We start from the raw sequence: 23,403 nt of genomic DNA on the forward strand, positions 1-23,403 counted from the left end.
GAATTACAGCTAAGTCATAACCTCACCCAGGATTTGTAAACACATTCATGTCGTATTAATACCTCTTTCAATTTTTTTCCCCCCAGAGATAACAGATCAGTCTGCATCTAAAACTCCAGTTCACCTAGGCAACAGGATTTAAACTGAGAGCTTGAGAATCAGATAGCTCTGCAGCGCTGCTCGAGCGTCTCTACACAGAACAAGATGCAAACAGATCAAAATCAGCTGTTTGACACCATGCACCACTCTCTGTCAAGATAGCACCCAAAAGCTTAGAGGATTTGAGTGCCAAAAAACATGATAGCAAACACCCTGCCATGCAAAGTTGCCACAGGACACTAAATAAATAAAAATGTTTAGAGGAAGAGAAGGAAAGGCTGCACAGAGGGGAGAGCAGGTTGTGGGTGCCCATCAGATGGGGGTTGTGAGAGTAGCCCAGGCTTGTCCCAGTGCCTGGAAACCCCTCTGGGCTCATTTGGCTTTCATGATTTCTTTTCCCAGCTATCATATGATATAAGTACATGTATTTAGATAAAGAGAAGAGATTTTCACATCATTTTCTGAATGCAAAAGAAGACATTTTAAAGAAAAAAACATGAGAGTCATAACAAACACAGAGATCATGGATATCTTCACTGATGGTTGATTTTTTTATAATTTTAAAAATTTTCATCCATATTTTTCTTTTGACAAGTAATTGTTTTGATTTTATTTAGAAGATAACACTCAAATAATCTAGGTTACTTTCTCTCCTCTATGTAAAACATCCTTCTTAAAAACCACACAATAAAGAGTACATCAGAAGACAGTAGGATCTGGAAGAAAAAGAAAAGTCTTTGCACAAATAATATGAGTTAGAGTATTGTGGGATATGAACTGAAATCTGTCTTCACTCTCCTCTCTCTCCCAGCAAAACCTCACACCCCTTCAGGAGACCCTTTAGAACAGAGTCAGTATTAAGAGAACAGGATATAAAAAAGGCTATTCTTTCTTCTAAAAATTACACCCAAGAGTAATCTCAGTGAAAGTGGAGTTCCATCTGGCTGGGACTGGTGTGAGTAGAAAACCTCACTGATTATTTTTCAGTGGAGCCGAGGAGTTGATCTCAGGATATCTCATCACACACTGTGACTCTCCTCTCCATTGGAATGTTTGTACTGCCATGATCAAGTGGCAAAATAATTGACACCCTTATAATTTAAGGACTCCTACAGTCCTTGGCTGGTCTGATCTCCAAGACAAGTGTGGGAGGTGGAGTTGCCTGGCTGAGGCTGTGCAGGTCTGGTCTCCCATGCATTCGGAGTAGCTTTTTCTAGGTGCTCATCTCCTCAGTCACTGGATATGCTGCTGGCACAACTTCCCAGGAAAAAGAATTCCTGCATAAGCCTCAGCAATGTAAGTTTTAATCAGCATTGGCTCCCTGGGGTTTGTGGGGGAGGGAATGTTACAAATAATAGCATTAGTGACAAAAACAATGCAGAGAGATAGGTTTCTCCCACTGCTTCTCCTGGGCTGAGGAACACCCACTAACAGAACCAAAAAGTGAAGCAAATGCTTTTCCAAACAGAAACCTCTGGAAAGGAGGAAGACAGCCCTGAAATATGCAGGTATTTAAACTGACACAAGGGCCCCTCTGATGCATTTCTTATTCCCTCGAAATCTTTGACAACAACTCTTGGACATACACAAAATCTGGCCAAGTATGAGCCATTGCATTTACTCTGCGAGGCCAACCCAGCAAAGCAATAACTGTTCTGTGGTGAAAACTCCTATAAAATCCCTTTTTGTGTTTTCAATCCTTCAGCAGTTGAAGAGGGCTTCTGTACATCCTGCAGACACAGTGAAATTGTGTGTGCCTTTGATCTTAATATAAGGGTGCATTTACACTGTGTTAGGGCTGGCACAGGATGAGATCCTCCTTCCCAGTGGGAGATGCAGAGGCTTCTGGCAGCCAGGGCTGTCAAAATAACAGCCAGGTTTGGGAAATGGGGAGATATTTCCTGGCCAGCTGTGAGTTCTTCCCTCCCTACCACAATGTCATGTGGGAAGGAAGATGGGGCTGAGCCATGCCCATGCCAGACCAGAGAGGAGGGACAGGTGGGGATATAAACTGGAGGGAGAATGTGGATCACAGCTTCCTGCCTACTTGCATTGCAGTCTTTTGGCCAGCTGCACTGAAGAGTTAAAAACTGGAGATAAGCTGTTCCAAAAAGGATAAGCCCTTTGACCTGTTCACCTTATAACACATACATGCACATTACACTTGCCAGATGTACTAAACCACACAGAACCTGAGAATTTCCCCAGTGGCTAAACTATCACTTCTGCCTCAGCGAAACAAGTTTTGTCACAAGGACATATTAAAAAAAACCCAAACCAACTGTGAAATAGATAAGGGATGAAGTAGCACTCTCCTGAGTGAGGAACCTAGAGGATTTTGAAAGGCAATGGGGTACTACACTAAAGCTACCTGACTTTTAACACTGTAGCACAGACATCATATTGATGTCTAAGGGACCCCTCCCCAAGAGCAATTATCAAAGTCTAAAATTAAAGTAAGTATCTAATCTGCTGCAGAGCTGGTGTCCCTTAGCATTGACATAACTCACGAGGACCTAAAGACAGTTAAACCTAAAATTTACTGAAAGCTTCCTTCTGGTTTTACTTAGAAATGTTTTACTTAGTCATACTTCCCCCCCTCCATCCCCACCCTGAGTGTTCAATGTACAGTGGTTTCTTTCCTTATCAACTTGTATCCACTACTGATCCTTTCTATGGCCACTGCATATGGAAAAGAAACTGGATTTAAACACATCAGTTTCTTCATTCTACAAATTCAAGCTCTTCAGAAAAAAAAAAGAACACGTGAGTTAATAGTTTACTTGTAAACAAAACACATTCCTGTTGGTAAGCAGCACGATTAGTGGTGGGAGGGGGGATTTTCTGTCTTGCAAGCAGGTGCAAGAACTGCTAGCAAATTGAACCTTTGCTTACCACTGAGGAGCAGCTGATTGCGCCTGTATGAAGCTGGCAGCTGACCAATGTCTTCTATCCTATGGCTCATGACCCGGGAGAGGTGACCAGTGTGGTACAGGCTTCCCACAATGATGCTGTGCAAGTACATGGGCTCGATGAAGGAGCTGAGGAGAGCACCTTGGAGCCCAAGGATGTTCCACCTGAAAAAAAATTCAGGAGCAATAAGACACACATGGAAGAATGGCCACAATAGAGCTGCCCTGGGAAAATCAGCAAAGGCCAGCACACGGGTTAGAGGGATGAGGGAAGAAAATATTCCTGTCCCTGCCCTATGATAGAGGAAGCACTGTTGGGTTATTTACACCCATGGGCTGATTCCCCCTCTAGGAGGATTTTAGATTACTGTGGTGCCATTGACTTAAGGGATGTTTCTGTCTTGTGTTGCTGCAAACAGAGGCTTCTTATGAAGAGCTGTTCTTTCTAAAAGCATTTAGTGTTTGATGGATGTTCATTTAGCATGTCTCTAGCAGAATTTTATTTTTTTCCCCTGCATCCATAGTTTTTCACTTGCAATGGTAGAGCCAGAATGAGAATTTTTTATTCTACCTTTATCTGCTACTTGTCATACATAAGTACCATCTCCATGTTATATAGCACAGTTAACACATGACTTAGGCAGCCAAAATTCCCACAAAATCTTTCAATGTCTCATAGGCTGACATTTCTTTGCACAAATGACTATGAAGATATGGAGGCATTCATGAGAATTAAACCCTGGTCCTGAACAGGGAAAAAATGAAGACTTAGACTCATAGGAAATTTACTTGTAACTGATAGTTTGACCTGCTCTAAAGTGTTCAGAGTGATGGATACAACTCACCCTTTGCTGTGTCAAAGGTGCAGCAGAGTGATGGTGGAAACCTTGGGACTTTCCACCTGTTGATGACTGCTGTTGGATTAGTTGCCAGAACAGTTCTGCATTTTAATAGCCTATGAATTTTTACATCAAGCTAGGCACAAATGTGACAGCATGCTCACTCTAAATTCTTTAGGGGACAGCTAATTGGTTAAAGAGTGGAAAAATTAAAAAGGAGAAGGAAGTCATGATGCAGTTATCTTCTTGACAAACCTTTTTAGCTCAGCTCATCGAAGAAGTTGTTTCCCAATACACAAATGCTAACAGGCTCTCTTACACTTGGATAATATTTTTACGTAAGTTGAACACTGTCAATCTGTCTGAGTAGTTTTGAGTTCAGGAGTTCAAAATGAAAATGCTGCAGAAAATGTAGTTTGGAGAGCATATTTTGGCTCATTAAAACCCAAAACACCGGCAACATTTGGAACTCGGTAGCTGACTGAAGGAAAGGGTATGAGGTGCCTGCTATTTAAGGCATCATCCAGTGGCTGCCATGCTAAATAATGTGTTTAAAGCAGAATTTCCATCAGCAGCCAGCATTATGGTGCTAATTTCTTACATCATTGTTCTTTTCATTAATTAACATTTCTCAACCGTTAGTGCAATTATTGCAGTGCCTCCGTACTGTATGTCTCTTTTCATGATTAATAAGGAGTCATTATATTTCCCTTTCCTGAAGCAGTCAATTAACACGGAATACTTTCCATTAATTACTGAATGTTTAAAATCAGCATGCTGTACCTGGAGAGCAATCTGCTCTAGGAACCTGTGACACCAATTGCTTTTAAAAGTTCTCTTTAAATTTTATTCCAAAAACACAAGCAATTTAGCTGGCTGTATTAATTTGCCTCCGAAGCAGGGCTGTGAATGAGAAACATCTTTTAATCTCATGCAAGAAAAGGCAGCCATCTGGCTGCTGAGGATTTCAGAGTCAGATTCTCCCTGTCTCCCTCTGTAAATGCAGGCCATTAAAGTAATGTGTTCATCTACATAAAACTCAAATGAAATATAAAAGGTAATATTTATATACAAACAATTTAGTCTCACAATTTAAACAGTCATTGGTTTTATGAAACATTTACTTTAGTCGATCAGATTTGCATAACTTCATTTGGGGGAAAAAAAGTGTGGTCATTTTTGCAAATAACATCACTTTTAAAGGAAAAAACTAGCTGCCTCTTTGAGTAAATAACTTATCATGATGCAAAATTAATAATGCAAGCGTAAGAAACAGAGCTGAATTCAGCTAACAGTACTATGCCTCCAACCAGCATCTAAGGTAAGCAAAAAAACTAGACATATATCTTTGTCCAGATGGAAACTTGTAAGATATCAGTGCTGTTTTCAGCATTTAAAATTTCCCTTAAAGAGCCTTGCACATTTGATTGAAGGAGAGAAGAAAAGCAGCTAAACAGAAAAACAACATATGTTCAACAATATTGGCATTTCAGCAATATGCACATCACAAGAAATCATCTGAGTTTTATTTACCAAAATAAGGGATTGTGTTCAGGTCATAAATTACAAGGTAATAATGATTGTGTAATTTAAATTCGTCACAAGGGACCTGCCTTTTCTTTAGAGATATTTCTCTGCCTAATTCTGGACATATTCATCCTAGTGTAAAAAGGGATTCAAATGTCAATGGAATTACATTATTGGAAATCATAATAAAAGCATGATCAGGTCACCCCCTATGTATTGAAAGCATTCCATAACATGAATTAATCCTTGCAGTGTTCCTGTAAGGTAAAGCCCCATCTTTGGACCCTGAGCAACCAGGACAGAAAGGCAGTAAGATCTGCAGAAGTCTGGAAGAGTTTACGGCTTCTGGATGCAATAGCTGTGCCTTGAAAGAATCCTGTTCTCCCATTCCAAAAGAAGTAACAGGCAGGTGTAGGGGATGATGAAGCTTCTGTTTCAACCATGGTGGGTTTTGACTCCAGGGTATAAGTTTGACTCCAAGACAAATTGGACAGAGCAACAAGACTGAAAAAACCCAAATGGGAAGAAACCTATGAAAGAATACGGGCACAAGAGCAAGGCCTGCCTGATGTGTAGAATGTGGTGCAAAAAGACATTGTCCCAGGACCAGACAGCATCCTAAGGTAGCAAGGACAGAGAAATCAGGAAAGGTGCTGACCCCAAGAGGGCAGTATTTGGTGGGGACCTCTTTCTGTGTCTTTTTGAGCTGGTGTCTCCCATGGCAGTGTGAGAAGGGACAAGGGTGATGGCATTGCCACCTGTAAGTGGCTGCTTTCCAGTTCAGCATTGGTTTACCAAAATCCTGTTGAAGACATGAGATGAAGAAACAAAGAAGGAATTTTACTTTCAAATTTAGCCCAGGTTTGTCAGTTTGTCAGTGTTTAGAGAGTAGTTTCTCTCTGGAAAGCAGACCTGAGCACATATGTGAGTCCCACTAACTCAGCACAAGTCCTGGGAAAGGAGGGGTCCTGTGCTGAAATGGCCAAAACAAGATCCTTGCACCACTGACTTTGTCCTTAGAGCACAGTCAAAGCACATTCATGTCGGGGGAAATTTTCAGTCTCTCATTCTGCTCCTGCTCTGTGGGTGAACAGGCCTACCTTGGAGGGCAGTCAGTGCAGTAGTGTGCGGAAACAATAGATTGTTTCTGACAGTTATTTGGGGGAAGGTCTTTTATCCTGTGTGTTGTTGCTCCCTTGACCAACACACATGGCTAATGTACTGACTTGGTCCTTTGATACATGAACATCTATGGAATTATTTGTAGGTAGATGATAGGGAAAGATCCATCTAGGCAACAATGAAACTATCAATAAGGGTGTTCATTTTGAAGGAGCTATTTCTCTGTAGCCTAATTTAGGTCCATGAAAGTAGCTGTGTTCCCATCTGTAACAAAGTGCTCTCTTCAAACGTGGCTTTTCAAAATAAAATTATTATTCAAAGCAATGCAGTGTTACATTTTGGGTTCTCAATATATCAAAGTGACTTTTCTTGCTATGAGGAAATATGCTGGATCATTCTGAATTTTCCTAATCGTGCAGGATTTTAAGGGCTGTTTTCAAGGACATGCATCTCTCTAATAACTCATATGCTGTGTGCTCTGTAATAACCCTTCCAATAAAGTGAAAATCAACCCACTGCTCCCTTAGTCACAGATCTTATTTAAAAATCCCCAAATCTTCAGCAAGCAGGATCAATAAAACAGAATGTCTCCCCTTTTCACTCAAATATGGGAGATTTTGGAGCTTTAAATGGAAGGAAAGTATGCCCTTCCTTTTGTTCAAACAGCAGATATTACTGCACTGTTTACAAAGACAAAATCCTGCGTCCAGTTTTCAATATAGATAATCCCTGAATAAATATATTTTTGCCTGTTTGTCAATCACAGAAATGCCAGTGACAAGCTGGGAGGCATCCCAGAGCAGGCAGCCTTTCTTTAATTAAATGCTGTGCTCCCCCAGTCCTGGACAAGCAGCAGGCAGGGCATGACCCCCCCATAGAGCCCCCCCCCAATTCCCATGCTCCTGACAGCCTGGGACCACCAGCAAGGTGTGCAGGGAAATGTGTCCCCATGTCAGAGCCACATCACAGCCTCACCACAGGAGTCAGCTGTGGCTCCTCTCTGGGACCAACAGGAAATGATGGAAATGATGGGGATGATGGAAATACTGAGGAAGGGGTTTGGAGGCAAACCCAAGGAGCTGCAGCCTTGCTCAGGTCAGCACAAGGCGCCCTGCCTGCTGCTGAGATGTGATGTGACAGCTGGAGACTCTTTGCTGGTGTTCCTAGCATTGGTTTGCACATTGGTTAGAGCTGAAGGCTGACATTTGAACCCCTTGGTAACTGAGATGTAGAGAAATTCACAGGAGGCTTCAAAACATCTCAGGGAGCTGTGTCCACCTGCCATGGATACTCAGAGACTGAAGTGTCTCCTCAGGACCTTTGGACTTGCCCATTAAAGGCACTCTGATGAATTTCAAATCTTGTTTTGATAAGGCTTTTTGTAAAATACTTTTTTTTTATTTTATTAAGAGCTTTAAGTCTTATCCACTTGGTGTGTTGTTAACCTCCTGTACCACAGTTTCTATTATCAATATTTCCAGCTATGCTTCACACAACATAAATTGTTATTCAGGGTGGCATGTGCTCAGCAGGACACCTGTGGTGTTCCTATTTATACGACCATTTAGCTATTATTGGTTTGGAAACTGGAACTAGTGTATTAGTTTTTGATCTGTATTTTAGCAGTGGGTGGTTTATATATGTTTTCTGGAACATACCTTGTGGTGAAAGATTGAAATTGAACTCTCAGTCACACAGAAAGGGGTTAAGAGGGAGAATTACAAACCGTGTGCACAAATCATCTCTAATTGAAGATCTAGCTGTGTTAATTGATTTTCATTTGCATTAATATGTAGCCTTTGAAGTAGCTTTTCTTAAGAGTTACCTTGTCGGGCTCAGCCTTCTGTTAACAATGGCTCTGGTCGACAGGCTAACACTAAAATAGATCTAAGAATGCCAATTTCTAACACTGACTACTAGTCTTGCATTTTTATATGCTACATTTAAATACAGCTTAATGTGCTCAACTCATTTTATAAAATGCTACTTCAGACTCCCACTGCTAAATCCTGAAACTGTGCCTGAAAGCAACAGTACCTTGCAATACTCTGAACATATTCTCAATAAAGATTCCTTACTATTCTCTTGCTTGTGGGTCCAAATAATCCAAAAACCTTATCCACAGGACATGGGTAAACTGCTTATGCTGTAATGCAAAGTTTGGAAATATTTGTTACCATTTGTGTTGCAGGTGAGGTATAACTTAGATATTCAAGGTCTTATTTTACTTCTGGGCTTAATGTCACTTTTTTGGTGAAGTTTGAGGAAGTGGATGACCATTAACCTGGTGGCAAGAAAATACACAGTATTTTAAAGGTGACCTTTTGAGAAGTGGTAGTAAGAAAACAATTTTAAGGCCAGAGCTTATAAAACAAATACTGAATTCTGGCTTTTATGTGCTGTATAAAGACAGTGTTTGTGAGGATTGTTCCCTGCAAATCCTGCGCAATGCAAAGTGCATTCCTCAGCCTTCAGCCTGCAAGGGGACTTCTGGAAAAGGACAGTGCCACTGCTCATCCATTTACAAATAAATTCATACACTCTTTGTGTTTGTAGATGCAAATTTGCTGCAGAGAAGGCTGGCAACTCCCCAAAGTAAATATATCAACTCAGTGTCTAGTGAGCAACAACATGCTCTGCCCTGGCCAAAGTGTGAGGTGTCCCCCTGGCTGAGTAAGGGACCTTCCTCTAGTGAGGAAGAGGGTTTGGGGAAGAGCAGAGCAATGCAGAACTCTCTCCTGTGACACCCAGGTAAGAACTAATTTCTGCAATAAACCTGAGTGTGAATGCTTGCATCAAGATCCTCAAAATGATTTGCACGCATGGTGTCAGAGGTGGAGTGGTGACATGGGACCTGAGAACTGTCCATGCCATGGGTCTGCCCTGCTGTGGGGTGCTGTGGTGGCGTCCTCCCTGTGCTCCCAGCACCACTGCCATTCTCCAAGCACCAAACCCTTCTGTGCAGCTGCACAGGGCAGAACACGCTGCTATTTCAGAATGGTTGGCTCCGGGAGAAATCATTTCTCTAGTTTTCTGCATGGAAGAAGAAGGAACCCTGGTGCTGGTGATGAGATAGATAAACTTGATGAGCTCAGAGCATGAAACAGGAAACTTTATACAGAAAGGAGGTGTGCATACTGCTAAATCTGAGTTATGCTGGGCCCACAGGAAGAGCCAAGGTGGAAGGAGACTGGCTGGAAGCTCAGACAGTATTTCCATGAGTCAGAGGACAAAGTGTATGGAAGGGAATGTGGTTGCTCTACTCTGTGACAGAGAGAATTTCCCTTGTAAGTCTGTCCAGAGAGGTGACAGTCTTAAGAGAAATTCACAGACATTTGATATTTTGTCCAGACTTTCATATTTCTTCAGCTGTAGGAATAAGAAGCAGAGACATTTGGAAATTCTGATTTTCTATATGCAATCATGTGATTGTGTGAAGTGTCACCTGCAAATCTGGCACACACTGGGTGCTGTGGGAAGACAGCAGGGAGGAGAGGCTCTGTGCTGGGCTGGCTTTGTGCACCTGGAGACCACATCACTGAAGGGGACACAGAGAGCCAGCATCCCTGAGGCCCTGGGGCACCAAGGGGGTGCTGCAAATCCCACGTTTTTCCCCTAACTGTGTGTGTTTATATGTGTGTCTGCCTGTGTGTGTATGTGTGTGCATATGACAATTTTCCTTCAAACATTTGTCTGCTCCCAAACAGCAACAGCAGAGACTTCCATTAGCATCAGCATTAACCTTGCACTGACCTTGTAATAAGCAAGGTACGAGCTGGTCCTGCATCTAGCCTGAGTGTGAGACAGGGAGATGAAAAGAGGTTTAATTTGGCCCATTGTATGAATTTTGCTGTCACAAAAAGCCTGAATTCTCTTAGGGCTGTAATGTCTCTGTCGATATAAAGGTTTTAATATAGGCTATGATTAGCATCAAGAAAATATTAAACAACATAAATTTTCCCCCAAACAGATGATTATTTTCAAAATTATTTTTCCTATGTTATTTCTGCTTTTTTGCAAATGTATATGATATATGTTACAGAGGAGAATGAAGGGCAAAAGGTGTTAGTGTAATTAATGAACTATGAGCTAAAAATGTGGTTTAATCCTAAATCCTGTGGCACTGAGAGGCTGAAGTCACTCCAGCTGCACTGTGAGGCTCACAGGAGCTGTGAGTGTATAAGCTGACACTCTCTTAGGATGGGTTATTTTGGGATTCACAGATCCTGAACTTTAAATTTACACATATAAATGCACAGGTTTTAAAGCCAGAAGGAACCACCAAGATGTAGTGTGACCTCCTTTATAATGAAGTTGCAGAATTTCACCTCGTAATTTCCTGCCTGAGCCAGATAAAATGACTATTCATACCAAAAGAGCTTTTGCTTTAATTCAGTGAGGGAACAGGTATGATGCCAGGGTGTTTATCTTGAGATCTCAACAAAGCCACAGAGCCCAAATAATGCATACCAAGCATCAAATTCTCTTAAACTTGTGGTGAGAGTAATAAAAATGGCTAAATGTCTCTGAATAACAAATAAATCTGATTAAACCACTCTCTGCTTATAGCTTTCCTGTGAGCAAGAAAGAACATAAATCGTTAGATACATGATTTATAGAATATTATTCGCTTTTCTCAGTAACTCTGTGCATTCTTGGGTCTTTGATATTCTGATAGCAATGTTCTTTGCAAATAATGCAAAATGATGTATATTTTAGCAGCTACTGGCTAGATTCTCAAGAGGAAACATTCTCTAATAGCACAGTGCTCCTGAGGGACTTTTACAAGCAATAAAATCCAAAGCACACAAGCCAGATTTTTTTGTCAAATCTTGCTTATACAAACATGAAGTTCAGCTTCAGAGATCTCTTTTCTTCTCACTGCAAGACAAGCCCAGATAAGGTGGAACCAGATTCCTGCATCCTGCAGACATTTAAAGAGTCAGCTACCTATTTGGTGGGGCAAATATTTGGAGTCTGAAACGTGGCACTGGTGCCACCCACTGATCTCTTCAGTGGGGCAGGAGTGGGAAAGGACCTCACACAGAAATCTCCTTTTCCACTGAGCTCCTTTCCTGCCTCTGCTTTCTATGATCAGAGGGGAAGAAGGCAGAAAACAGTCCTATATGTGCTGAAAAAAAGGGTCAGGTGAAAAAAATCTTTGATTTCTCCCCCTAACACTTGAGCATAATAATGATAAAAATCATCATACTTTAATGTGGTAAACTGAAATTTGGGATGAAGTATAATGCAGATGTCATATCCCCTTTTCTCAGCCTCTTTTTTAACTGCACCCTACTGGTGATAGTAAACATTTGCTGTTTAAAGCAGGGAATAATGATTGCTGATTTTTTTAAATCTAGGAAAATCCCAACCTCATTTGAATTACATTGCAAATAAATAATAAAAATTGCAGTTTTTCATTCAATATTGAAATAATATTGACAATGATGAGAGCTGCAAGATTTTTTTTTTTAAACCTTGGAAACACTTTGTGGTGTATTACTTTTTTCTTCACAGACTTTAATGCTGTTTAGATGTATGTCAACAATGAAAGGATTCACTGAAAGTGCTTAGCAGCTGTGCTTGGAGAAAACCCAACTCCTGAGACTGTGCATTACTGTCAACATCCCCATCAACAGGAAATGTAATAGTGTTTGCAAAGCTGATATTTAATTCACTGGCTAATGACATTCAAAACCACAGAGAGTGCAATATTTCTATTCTTGAACTTAAATTTGTTTAGTTTTTTCAGTCCATATTATTTTGAATTGGGAAATCCCACCTGCATTTACAAACAGTGCAGGAGATCCACAGAATATAGTTTGGGTTTTCTGTTATCTCCTTATGAATAAATGAAAATATTAGAGCAGAAGTTGCTCTTTATCCTTCATGCAAGCACAACAGATGTAATGATTACACTTAGCAGAGGGTGGATTTTGTGAGTCTGGTACTACTTCACTTGCTAGTTCACTTGTACATTTTTGTGACAAAATGGCAGGCTTTGCTAAGCCAACAGACTAATTTAGCTTTGGTAGGGCATGCAGTTAAGAGCAGAATTTATGCATTTGGATTAAACAAAATTGTTATGATTTGGGAAAGATTATGTCTATGTTGGCCTTTAATAATTGGGCCAAATTTTTGACTGATGTAATGTACTGAGTTCTTAGGCATGGTATTCCAGCAGAGGATTTGATCATAGCATTTATGCATTTATAGTTATAATGTGTTATCTTTTATATGTAGAGTTGCCTCTACAGATAATGTACATTATGTATATATATTTATGTAAATAATTATGAAGAAAATTATACATACATGTGTAGATATAATCTAATAGTGCAATAACTGTGCAACCAAGCACACACACTTTAACTTCAGTTTGTTTTATCCATCGCTTCCTCTTAGTTAACACCATAAACTGAGAATGGTGAATGCATTTACATTTTATTTGTCACCAGGGAATAATTATGAAATATTTATTACATGGAAATTATTCTACATAAATATATGTTGTATTTACAGGACAGAACAGAAACCCACAGAGGGGGCTGTGACATGAGAGTTCTTCAATGACATTCAAAAAGGTAGAGATATTCCTGGTGGCTTTTAGGCCACTTTATTCAATTGGGTGCAGACGAGCTGAGTTTATCTGTATGATAGTTGGTTTGCAAGTTTTGGGGTAAATGACCCAAGAACAGCAGAGTGGATGTATTTTATTTGCACAGTGAAATTCTAGTGGCAAAAAAAGCTGCAAAGACAGTTTATATTTTTGTCACACTGTAATAAGCAACTAACGACCCACAGAGAATTTGGAAAAATGTCCTATTTACATTCCCTCCTATTTATATGGCCTGTTTTTGCATACAAAGGAGGTCTTTGTTTCTGCAGGGCTTGCCAGCACCTGCTGGCTGCTTCCCACCAGTCACCATAACCCTCTGTGGCATCCAACTTCCACATGCAAAGACTTTTCCAGTGTGTATCCACCACGTACCTGGCGATTTTGTCTGTGCAGGACATGGTGATGAGCTGCTCTCCCAGCAAGACTCCGTCCCACGTCTGCGCCGCGTTGTGGCACCGCACGGGAATGGTCCCTTCTCCAGACTCAATCTTTGTCCGTAGGTGCCCGCGGTATTTCCTCACTATGTGCTTGCTGCTGTTCACTGGGCAAAATAAACACAAGAATGACAATAATTGAGTGTTTTTCAAAAGGACTGGAGATGCTGTGTTGATGCCATAGTTTGTATTTGCAGAACCACCTGTGGAAGTTCTTTAAATTGGATGCAGAATTAGATGAGATAACAGCCCAAGAAAGCAGCATAGTGCAGAAAAGAAGGTGCTCCTAGCATGGTTCTCTTTTCACATCAATCAAAGCTTACACAAAGCACACACTGAGCTCATATTCCCCTTCTATTTCCCTTACACGTTTAAAAAGAAGAGAGGTGCTCTATTTTTTAAAGAACCAGTACAATTCCTTGTTTTAGGATTGAGATGTGATGGAGGACTATCTGAAAAGCTTGGTTCAATGGGTGTCATCAAAGACTCAGCTGCATGATGCAGACCAGTTCAATACTCTACTGTGATATTCAGTGACATTTCCCAAATAATTTAATAATTGAGGTTTTGTTTTGTTATCACAAAATTTCACTGAAAATTCTGAAAAGCTAAAGGTTTTTACTCTGGGTCAAAGGCAAATCAAAACTTGCTAGTTGTTCATTGCTGGCTGAAATTCCATCGACAGTCTCCCTGAAGCCAGGTACCCTCCTGCTTTGTGTCATACCAAGACTTTTTATCACTTCTGTGACAAAATACATAATGTTTGAGTGCAAGGCAGCTGCTGCTAGGGGGGCACAGGGCAAGCAGCTAAAGCACTTGTCCTGCAGCACAATGAACTGAGTCCTGCAGATAGGCAGTAAATACAGAAGATAATGACATTTCAAAAGTGCTTCACCTTCATTTTTATGAAAAGAGAAAAACTGAAGTTCATTATCAAAATCACTCTTACACTCTTTACACTGTTACTTTACCCCTGGGTATTTTGGCTGTAAAGGAACAGGAAGGAGCAGCAAGGAAATCCTCTGGGTCTGCTCACTGCCTCACCCTTGAGTGTTTCACTGGAGGTCACCTTCTCCCTGAAGCACACCTTTCACAGTTTCCCTCTAGCCCAAAGCAAAATAATGAAAGGCAGTACATGATGGACTCTGCATTCAAGCAAAAAGAGTACTACATTTGCAGACATGAGGCTTTGGCCCACATTGCCAACTGTCCTGTGCATTTCTCCATGCCAGCTCATCTGCACCAGAAGACTTCTCCTTGTGAAGGTGATGTTCCTCAATGGGCTATAGGGCTGCCTGTGCTCCTGCCACTGAGCAACACCAGAGTGTCAGAGGCTGTGGGGCTGATGGAACCTCTGGCTGTGAGCAGCTGGCTCTGTGCATGATCCCCAGTGCTGGTGGAAGCAATGGATTGACTGTCTGCTGCCAGTGGACTGTTTGCAAAAAGGGAGAGGAATAATAAATAGCTTTGGCCCACTGGGAATAGCAGAGGCAGTAAAGACATGTAGAAGAGCAAAGTCAGCTGTGACCTGCCAGCAGATGGGTGGCTGGGCCCCAGCAACCACTGTCTCTTCTCTCCATTCCTGCTTTTTCAGAATTTGAGATGGGTGTGGTGTGCCAGCAGCAGGCTGGACCAGGTATCAGATGGAATTCTTGGCCACAGCCAAAACTGGTTTCCACCCAAAGTCAGTCTCCATCATACCCAAAATACTGTTTGCAAATACTGTTACAGTATTGCTGCTGCAGGATCTGAGTTCGGGCAGGAGTGATTGTTGCACTGCCATCCCCACCAGCAGCCATGTCCCAGCGGCAGGGGATGTGGAGGGTCCTTGTCCCCAGTTGTCAGCACCTCTCAAATCCACACAATGCAGTAACCACCAGACTTGGAGTACAGTAACATTTAGAACTTGGGTTATGGGGGAAACTGTGAACAGCCAATGGAGAAATAAAAAATTCAATAAGCAAAAATGCCAAAGACTCAGGAATGTCTCAGATCCCTCTGCTCTCAAATTTACTGGTTGTGCCAACACTGTCAGGAAACCATTTCCATGATGGTGTGTGCTGATCCCTTGTACATCCCTCTTCTCTGGGATGCTAAGTGCAGTGTCATTCAGAGGATGCTCTTTGGATGGCATTAGCTATCTGGGAACTGGTCCATATTTTTCTTGGGACTCTGTGGGGAACATTTTTTAAAAACCTGAAACAGTGGTGAGCAGCATTTTTTATTATTAAACCACAGAGTCGTGGGAAAGGTACCATGAAATTTGGACAACAAAAGTAGAAAGTGATCACTTCTGCTTAGCCAACACATCGAGCTGAACAATAGTGACAAATGTCTACCAAAACCACTTTGCCTTTGTCTGCACATACTGAGAACTGATGGCACAGCAGAGCAGGATCTCTGCCAGGAAAGCAGTGAAGAGTGACTCAAGAGGCTATTGCTGCTTCGGCTGGTGGAAAGTTTGACTTTAAGCAAATCAGTTCTCTTTTACTAAGCTTTCCCACAGGTATAATGAAGATAATGATGCTTCCTTCTTATGCAAATTCATTTAAAGGTACTGCTTAACAACTATTTATGAAAAACAGATGTTATCCTTCCAGGAAAGATCTACCATAGGAGTCCACCTAGTGGAAATCCCTCAGGATAAAATGATTTTTTGGTATTTCCTTCTCCAACTTTTAAGAAAAATATTTTCCCTTGTTACACTTTTCTCATTTCCCATCTCTCTAGATTCTTCTCTCTTTCTCAGCTCCTGCTCTGAGCCTCCCCTCTAGGTGCCTTGATCTCCTAGATTACTCTCTTTTTCAGGCAATTCAGTGTGTTGGTACACCCATATTGCCCATACATGCAATGGAACATGTAACTGCTAGGGAATTTTAGTGACTGCAGTATAAGGTGAGCAGCCCATCATCTATGTGGCTTTGATTTCACTATATAAATGTAACCTCAGTGAGGGGCAAAGCCTCCCACAATATGCAGACAGAGATAAGGAGTGAGTTCAGGGGAAAAACAGCAGCAGGATTGCAAACAACTGCTGAGCAGCTGGGGAATTTAATGCATAGGCCAACAATTTTTGGGGAGAGGGATCCAAAAAACTTCAGTGAGTTTGGGGATCTGCTTATTTAATTTGCCATTTGTCTGTCTGATCTTCTCAGGACTGAAGGAAGTACAAAGGCCAAAGTACTCCACATCTGCTTGTTCTCACAGCATCTCAACCCTAGACTTCTGGTATCTGCAAGTACCAGAAACTGAACAATAAAGTTTCTAAAAGCACTTAGGAAGTGTGTGCAAGTGCACTGATAGTCTCAGTTTCTGAATGCTGATATCGACTCAGCCTTGAGTTCAGCTTTGCTCCCTGTCAGGGTGCAGCCGAGCAGCCAGGGTTGGCTGATAGGATGCAGGCAGCCGTGGCCAGTGTACCCTCACCCCAGGACACACTCCCACAGCTCTGATAAGGGGGTTTAGCTGCTCAGCTGCGATTAAATTCAATGAACAGGGTGTGACTCAAACCTTGTTCCGTGCTGCCTGTCTCAGGCTGCTCACATTGCTGGGGTAGTTGGGACACATGCTCCAAAGGATCATCTGTGGCATTTATATAAAATACTAATAACTCAAAGCTCTGAATGCTTTCAGGTTGCCAATGATTAAATAAATCTAAATCTGCAACTGGAACACACTGAATTTTAAAAAAAATGTCATTAAGTAGCACAGGAAGATATAAACAAAAGAAAAGATGAGGCTCTGTGAGTTTTGCACTGAAGCTGCAGACAGACTCCAGCACATAAGCTGCTTGTCAGCAGTAAAAAACGTGGTCCACTTGCTGGCACAGCCTGCTATGGATCATTTTACAGCAGTCTCAGAAATACATTTATTTATGCATTTTAAAGTCACAAACTACAGCATACTGCTGTTCTGCTGTTCAATATGATCAAAACATCAGTGACTATAAGCATTTCTGATCTTTGCTGTGCTGCTTCTCCAACTGCTTAATCTCAACTAATTGCAGGGGAGAAGGCGTCTGTGGATGCCACTTCAACCAGAACAAAATGTCAATTCAAACCGGAATGGGAAAGGACAAATTTAAAAATCATTTGGAGTGGATTTATGATGTGTGCTACACTCAGATGTGGAAATTACTCCTGAGAGTTCCTCAGATAAAAAGGTGCTGGATTAATTACTGGATTAGAAATGTACACAGACAGGTGCCTTGTATTTAAAATCAGTGAAACCCTCTGATTTCAAGGCTCGCCCCTTATTTTCATATTTGCTCCAGGACCAGTTCTAGCTCACATGGTAATGAAAAAAGCCACTCCATATTTATTATTTAGTTAAAGAGTGAAGAGGAAATGGATGGTGATTAAACAGAATCACACGAGTAAGGCTCCGTCTGAAATTTTGCATGACTGCCTTGGAGGCTCATTTTCTGTTTCCCTGCTTCAGTGAAGGCTGTTCTCTCTTCAGGAAGGAAAACCAGCATATCTTGCATTTTTTTCAGTGCTGGACCCTCTACTCCTTATCATGGTTTATAAAGCTTCCTTAGGGCAGTTTGAGACAAAGGGGTGGAAAGAGGAGTATTAACATCTGACTGCCTTTGGTTTTTGATGGTTATTAGAGATGTACTTTCCTCAACCAGATGCTGAATAAATATACAATATTACTATTTCTGGAAGAGTTGGAGTGAGAATCACAGTGCAATGTGATTTGGTTGTGTCTCCTCTGCTGGGTAGGGCAACTGGTCAGATAAATCACTGCTGCCTGTCCTTTGGTGACCAGCACAGAGCTAGGCTGAAACACCATGGGCCAGCTTTGGAAAGCAAGCAACTTTAGGAGTATTCTGAAAGAAATCTGGATTTCTGAAAAGAAGGGTCTACAGAGCTGTCCCTGTGGTGACTTCAGGGATGTGTCCTCCCCAGGAGGGAGCACAAGCCTTGTACAGGTTAAATGGGATACAAGCATGTTGAGATGAATCCCCAAAACTCAAGATATGACTTTTAAATATAGGCAATGAAGGCTCTTGCATCTGAAGGCAGTCCTAGAAGAGATTTGCTTGCTCCCAGAGCCATTTGGCACCACATTGCAGCAGAGTTCAGCTCAGAGCTATGGTTTGAACCATAGTTTTGAAGCATGTTACAAAACCTGGGACACCTGTAATTTTTGGAACTGAAATTAACATTGGAGATTGAACTCTTTGTCTTTTCCCTTCTCCCTGCATCTTTCCTGGCTGAAATACTGTCTTTGGACAGTAGTCCCTAACCTGACAATATCCATGACCTGATAAATGATGTTACCTTTGGCATGTTATTCTTTCTCCTTTTCATTAACCTTCAAATAACAATTTTCACTCTTTCTACTTCTTCCATAATTTTTCATCTGCCAATAGTGATGTCCTGACAAGGTGTGAAAGCAAAGTCAATTTGCCCATCCATAGGTTATCAATATGTGACATTCAATACAGAGGAAGTGAAGAGAAAAACTTGAAGTTTGAATCCACAAACACAGAAAGGAAGTGACTGCATTATTTTTCCTTATCTGCTTTAAGTACCTATTAATTAAATTGTTATTTTTTGATTGAATTGTGATATTAGAGACAGTAACTGTAGAAAGGGGGTAATAATGGTATTTCAGCATATTAAAGTTTATCATTGAGTGTTTTAAAGAAAACTTTTCATTTTGGTCCATCAAAATGCCTCCATATATGACTAGTGAGGGGAAAAAATTCATCTGTTCTGATAACATAGCACTTTTACACAGAGTTTTTATTATTTTTGTAGGTTAATTGAAATGTATTGAAAGCTCATCCTTGGGAGAGGTGCCAAAATTCCTTTATTGAACTTATGGTAGAGCAGAGAACAGCACTCTAACACATGAAACCCATTTTACAATCAGACTAATTTCTAAGTAAGCCGTGGACTCTGAGCAGATTTTAATACCCCGAGAGGAAAAAAAAAATGTGAGAAAAATTGCTCAAAGCCCACAGATTTTCTCTAATGTCTGTCTTCGAGGAATGCCTGGGATCAAAACGTGAACAACTAGTTAAGATTCACTCTAAAACAATTTGTTGGCAGCAGAGTCATGCACAGCTTCCTCTGAGAGTTATAAATGACTGTTCCAGGCAGGGAGGAATGAGCAGTACTGGGCCAGGTGTCAGGGAGATCCTTTGTGCCACCTACAAACCTGGGCTGCAGACTCCAGCCTGCTCTGGAGTAGAAAAGCATTAGTCTGTTGAAGCCAAAAGTACAGGATTTATCAGCTGGATTAAGATTCTATGCATGTGGCAATCAAGGAAAGTACAACTCAAACACTCCAAGATTATTATTTTTAATTAGTAATTGCTCCTCTTGTCTAAAATCAGACATGTCCTGCCGTGGCTTTGGAAGTGCAGCTGCTCCTGCAGAGCAAACTAGAGACCTGGCAAAGGGCTGCACTGATGCTGGGAACTCTGATGGAGAGGACTTCTGCCTCTGGAGCCTCCATAAGCCTTGTCTGCTCTGCTAATTTTTGCCAATTGCTCATTTTTTAAAATAAGAAATGTTTTCTCTTAAAGCTAGGCTTTATCTTTCAAATATACTTTGTGTGAAAAAATATATCAACATCACTGGAATTGCCTCTTTGGTGACAATTCTCTCGCCTGCCATGTTTTAATCAAAAAGTTTACACAAACATAAAGAGAATGTGTTATTCATGATAACCCCCTTTCTTTTATCAACAAAACATACTGCTATTCATGTGGCTTTGGGATTTTGTTGCTGTTGGGAAATTGAAATCTTCAAGGATGATTTAGGAAAAATGTTGTGAAAGAAGTCAGCAAAATATGAAAACAGAAGATGAACCCCATGAGACAGAAACAAGTGCAATCTGTCAATGATGTCAACAGATTTTCAGCCCCACTGTGGTTGGTATGAGTCTAGAGAGGCTGTGGTTCCTGATGCATCACCAGATATATTAGAGTTCAGCTTCTGGAGCTGTAGAGTCCTAGGGTCTCTGGCTGAAGAAATTAAATCTTGATCACCAGGAAATGGTTCCAGCTGGCCTAAAAAATCTATGGATTGTAGTTGCTGAATTATTCAGAATAATTTTCTAATAGTGCAGAGAATATACAATGTTTTCCATCTTAATATTCCACTCTCAGTATTAATTACCCTTTCTCAGAGCTGTCATTGTTGGACAGTTTTTATTCTCCTTTTACAGGTATAGAAATAGAAATTACCAGAATGAGGTGAGTTGCCCAAGACTGGCTAGAGCAGGCATCTCACAGAATCATGGTTAGAATTAAATTGTTTGTAACTCATACAGATGTCTTCACATTTCTCTCCTAAGACTCTAAGAAACTCCCCAGAAGTCTAAGGACTTCCAGAAGTGCCACAGAGATCTTAACTGGATCTGGAGCTGCCTGATAAGCTCTATAAAACTCAGCTTATGAGTTTTACCTTTGATTCCAGCTCAGTGAAAGGGTAAATTAGACTAAATTAGATCTGAGTGGGTGTACTTTTCACCCACAGAGATTTTTCCCAACTATGGTTTGATATTTTTCACCAAAAAAATCCCCGTGCCTTATATAGGTGCATATCTGTAGTAGGCTATGGGATGTTGGGGTGGAATAGGGGAATGTCCAGGAGCATGTGGTCTCTTTTTCCCTGCTGCAGGGAAATTCTCAGACACCACTGTTCCTTGGGCTGGACAAATCTGGGGACAAGCAGCTTTTCTTGGTGAAATTTTCTACTGCTATTCTGAAAACTTCTCAGGCATGGTCTTTTGCTGATTAATGTAGCCTTTTTATCACACCTGAACATTGCATCCGAATGCAGTGTTTTACAAAGCAGCAAAACCCATAACAAAGCAGAATCAATAAATACAGTGCAGTGCCCTTCGGCAATTCAAGCATTCTGTTAAAATTAGAATCTGATTATAGCTGTGGAAACCTGTTTTCCTGAATCCTAACAAACACATTTTGCTTTACATGAAAGCTTTTCAAAGCTGTGGCCAATGCTGGCTCTGAGCAATCCATAGTTTTCAGCATTTTCTTTCTCTTTTCCTGGACAGACACACACTGCACTGACATATACTTCTAGAAATCTTATTTTCTACTTTAAACTCCCCCTGAAACGACAAAACTCAAATAAGCAAAAGCAGCCAAGAATATCACAAGGAGAAGGAATTGGGACATTTTCACTGCATTGTCAAAGGCAAAGAGTTTTCTCATGATGTGTCAGTTCTGACAAAGTTTTAAAACAGAGAGTTAAGAAAGGGAGCTGTCTAGCTCAGCTGATAGGGAATTCACTGATCCAGGACTTGGGAGACACAGATTCAAGTTTTTATTTGATTCTAAGTGGCCTTGAATGAAAAAGCTTACCCTGAACTAGGCATGGGAGGAAATGAAACAGGGTTTTTCTACCCCTTTTTACTGTGCTGATGACCAGGGGATATGAGAAATAGAAGATGCAATCCCAGTTTCACAAAATCATTTTCTTTAAAAAATTTGCCCAACAGGTTTGGATTTTTTTCAAGGCAGTCAGTACTTTGAGATCTGAAAATTGTCCATGAAGTGAAGTTGTTATTCATCAGTCAGTCACCTTTAGCAAAACTCCACTAAAAACCTAACTACCCAGCTTGGTGGAGATTAATAATGGAATATAAAGGAAGAGCAAACTTTTACAGGTTGATTAATTGCACTGAAAGCTTCAGGACTCTAGTGTAGTGAAATGAGAGCCTCTTTCCAAGGTGCATTCTGGGCTCTAGCATGATAAAACCAACAATAAAACCATGAGAGCTTTCACAGCTCTCCTAAGCCTGGACATCACTGGTTTCTCTGGCAGGTCTAGGGGCTAGAACTGACTTTTGGGATTGCCAAAAGGTTTAGCAGGACAGGCTTTGTGAAGCATCAGACATCTCCTTTGGGTGATCAAAGGTGATGGGATTTCCAGAACATGTGGAACACATATTTGCAGACCCTCTGGCACTGCTGCTCTGTTTGAGCAATGAGTCCATCTGAGCACTGAGAGGCAGCTGCTGCTGCTTCTGCAGCTTTTCCCTCAGGTGGCATCAGAAGGGCTCAGGGTTCACAGTAAAGGGCTTGGGCCAGTCACCATCTCCATTCTGGCACCCCTGACGTGAGTCTTACCCTCCTTTTCTATTCTCTCCCTTCTCTGCAGCCTTGGATGAGCAGAGAGTAGGAGAGGCAGGGGGAGGAAAAGCTTCTTGCAGCCCTGGAGATGGCTCCAACCAGTGCCTGCAGGTCCTGTGTGGGTGCTGTGCAGAAAGCAGAGGGGCTCTACTCATCTCCAAGAGTTCCCCCACCCCTCACAGGCTTTGTGTCTCTTGCCCACTTCCCCATCACAGCTGACCATCATAGACCCACTCTCCCTCAAACTCTCCCATCCTCACTGTGGCCCTCCTGTCCCAGGGTCCCACTGATTCCACTCAGCCACACTTCCTTCTGAAATCCCCTTCCCCATCTTCCCCAGAAGAAGAAAGCTCCCCCACAGTCCCAGCATGGATTTATTTTAGACACTGGGAAGAAATCTTTGAACTGTCTACATGCAGCACCAACTCCACACCTGGAAAGCCCTGAGCTAAGTCAGACCACTGCTCAGACCTGTAGTGCTTTTGGGGACAGAGAAGCACCACAGCTGGGCTGGGCTCTGCTGTCATCTTTGTCCATCTGGCCAGGAGCACATTTAACCTCTGCTCCCAGCCATGGGTGAAGTGTGTAAAAGATGGAGAGAATTAACCAGAGGGAACTGTCCTGTGACCATGCTTTTCCTGCCAAGCTAACTTGAGTGAAAGCAATCACAATGAAACAGCATTTCAGCAGCCTGGGAAGATTGAGTTAGAAAACAGGGCAAGTTCAT

At 41.5% G+C, this 23,403-nt stretch overlaps 1 protein-coding gene across 1 annotated transcript in view; it reads right to left on the reverse strand.

The window, feature by feature from the left end:
- Positions 1 to 23,403, reverse strand: part of ADARB2 (adenosine deaminase RNA specific B2 (inactive)) — a 301,734-nt gene that overhangs the window by 7,234 nt on the left and 271,097 nt on the right. The window contains exons 7-8 of the mRNA XM_085050330.1: positions 13,494 to 13,662; positions 2,995 to 3,176 (exon numbers count right to left, since the gene is read on the reverse strand). Coding sequence (XP_084906456.1) covers positions 2,995 to 3,176; positions 13,494 to 13,662 — 351 coding nt within the window. The remainder of the gene's footprint in view (positions 1 to 2,994; positions 3,177 to 13,493; positions 13,663 to 23,403) is intronic.

The sequence above is a fragment of the Lichenostomus cassidix genome, chromosome 2 (assembly GCF_008360975.1).
Source record: "Lichenostomus cassidix isolate B80296 chromosome 2, HeHo_3.0, whole genome shotgun sequence".
In the NCBI taxonomy this organism is placed as follows: domain Eukaryota; kingdom Metazoa; phylum Chordata; class Aves; order Passeriformes; family Meliphagidae; genus Lichenostomus; species Lichenostomus cassidix.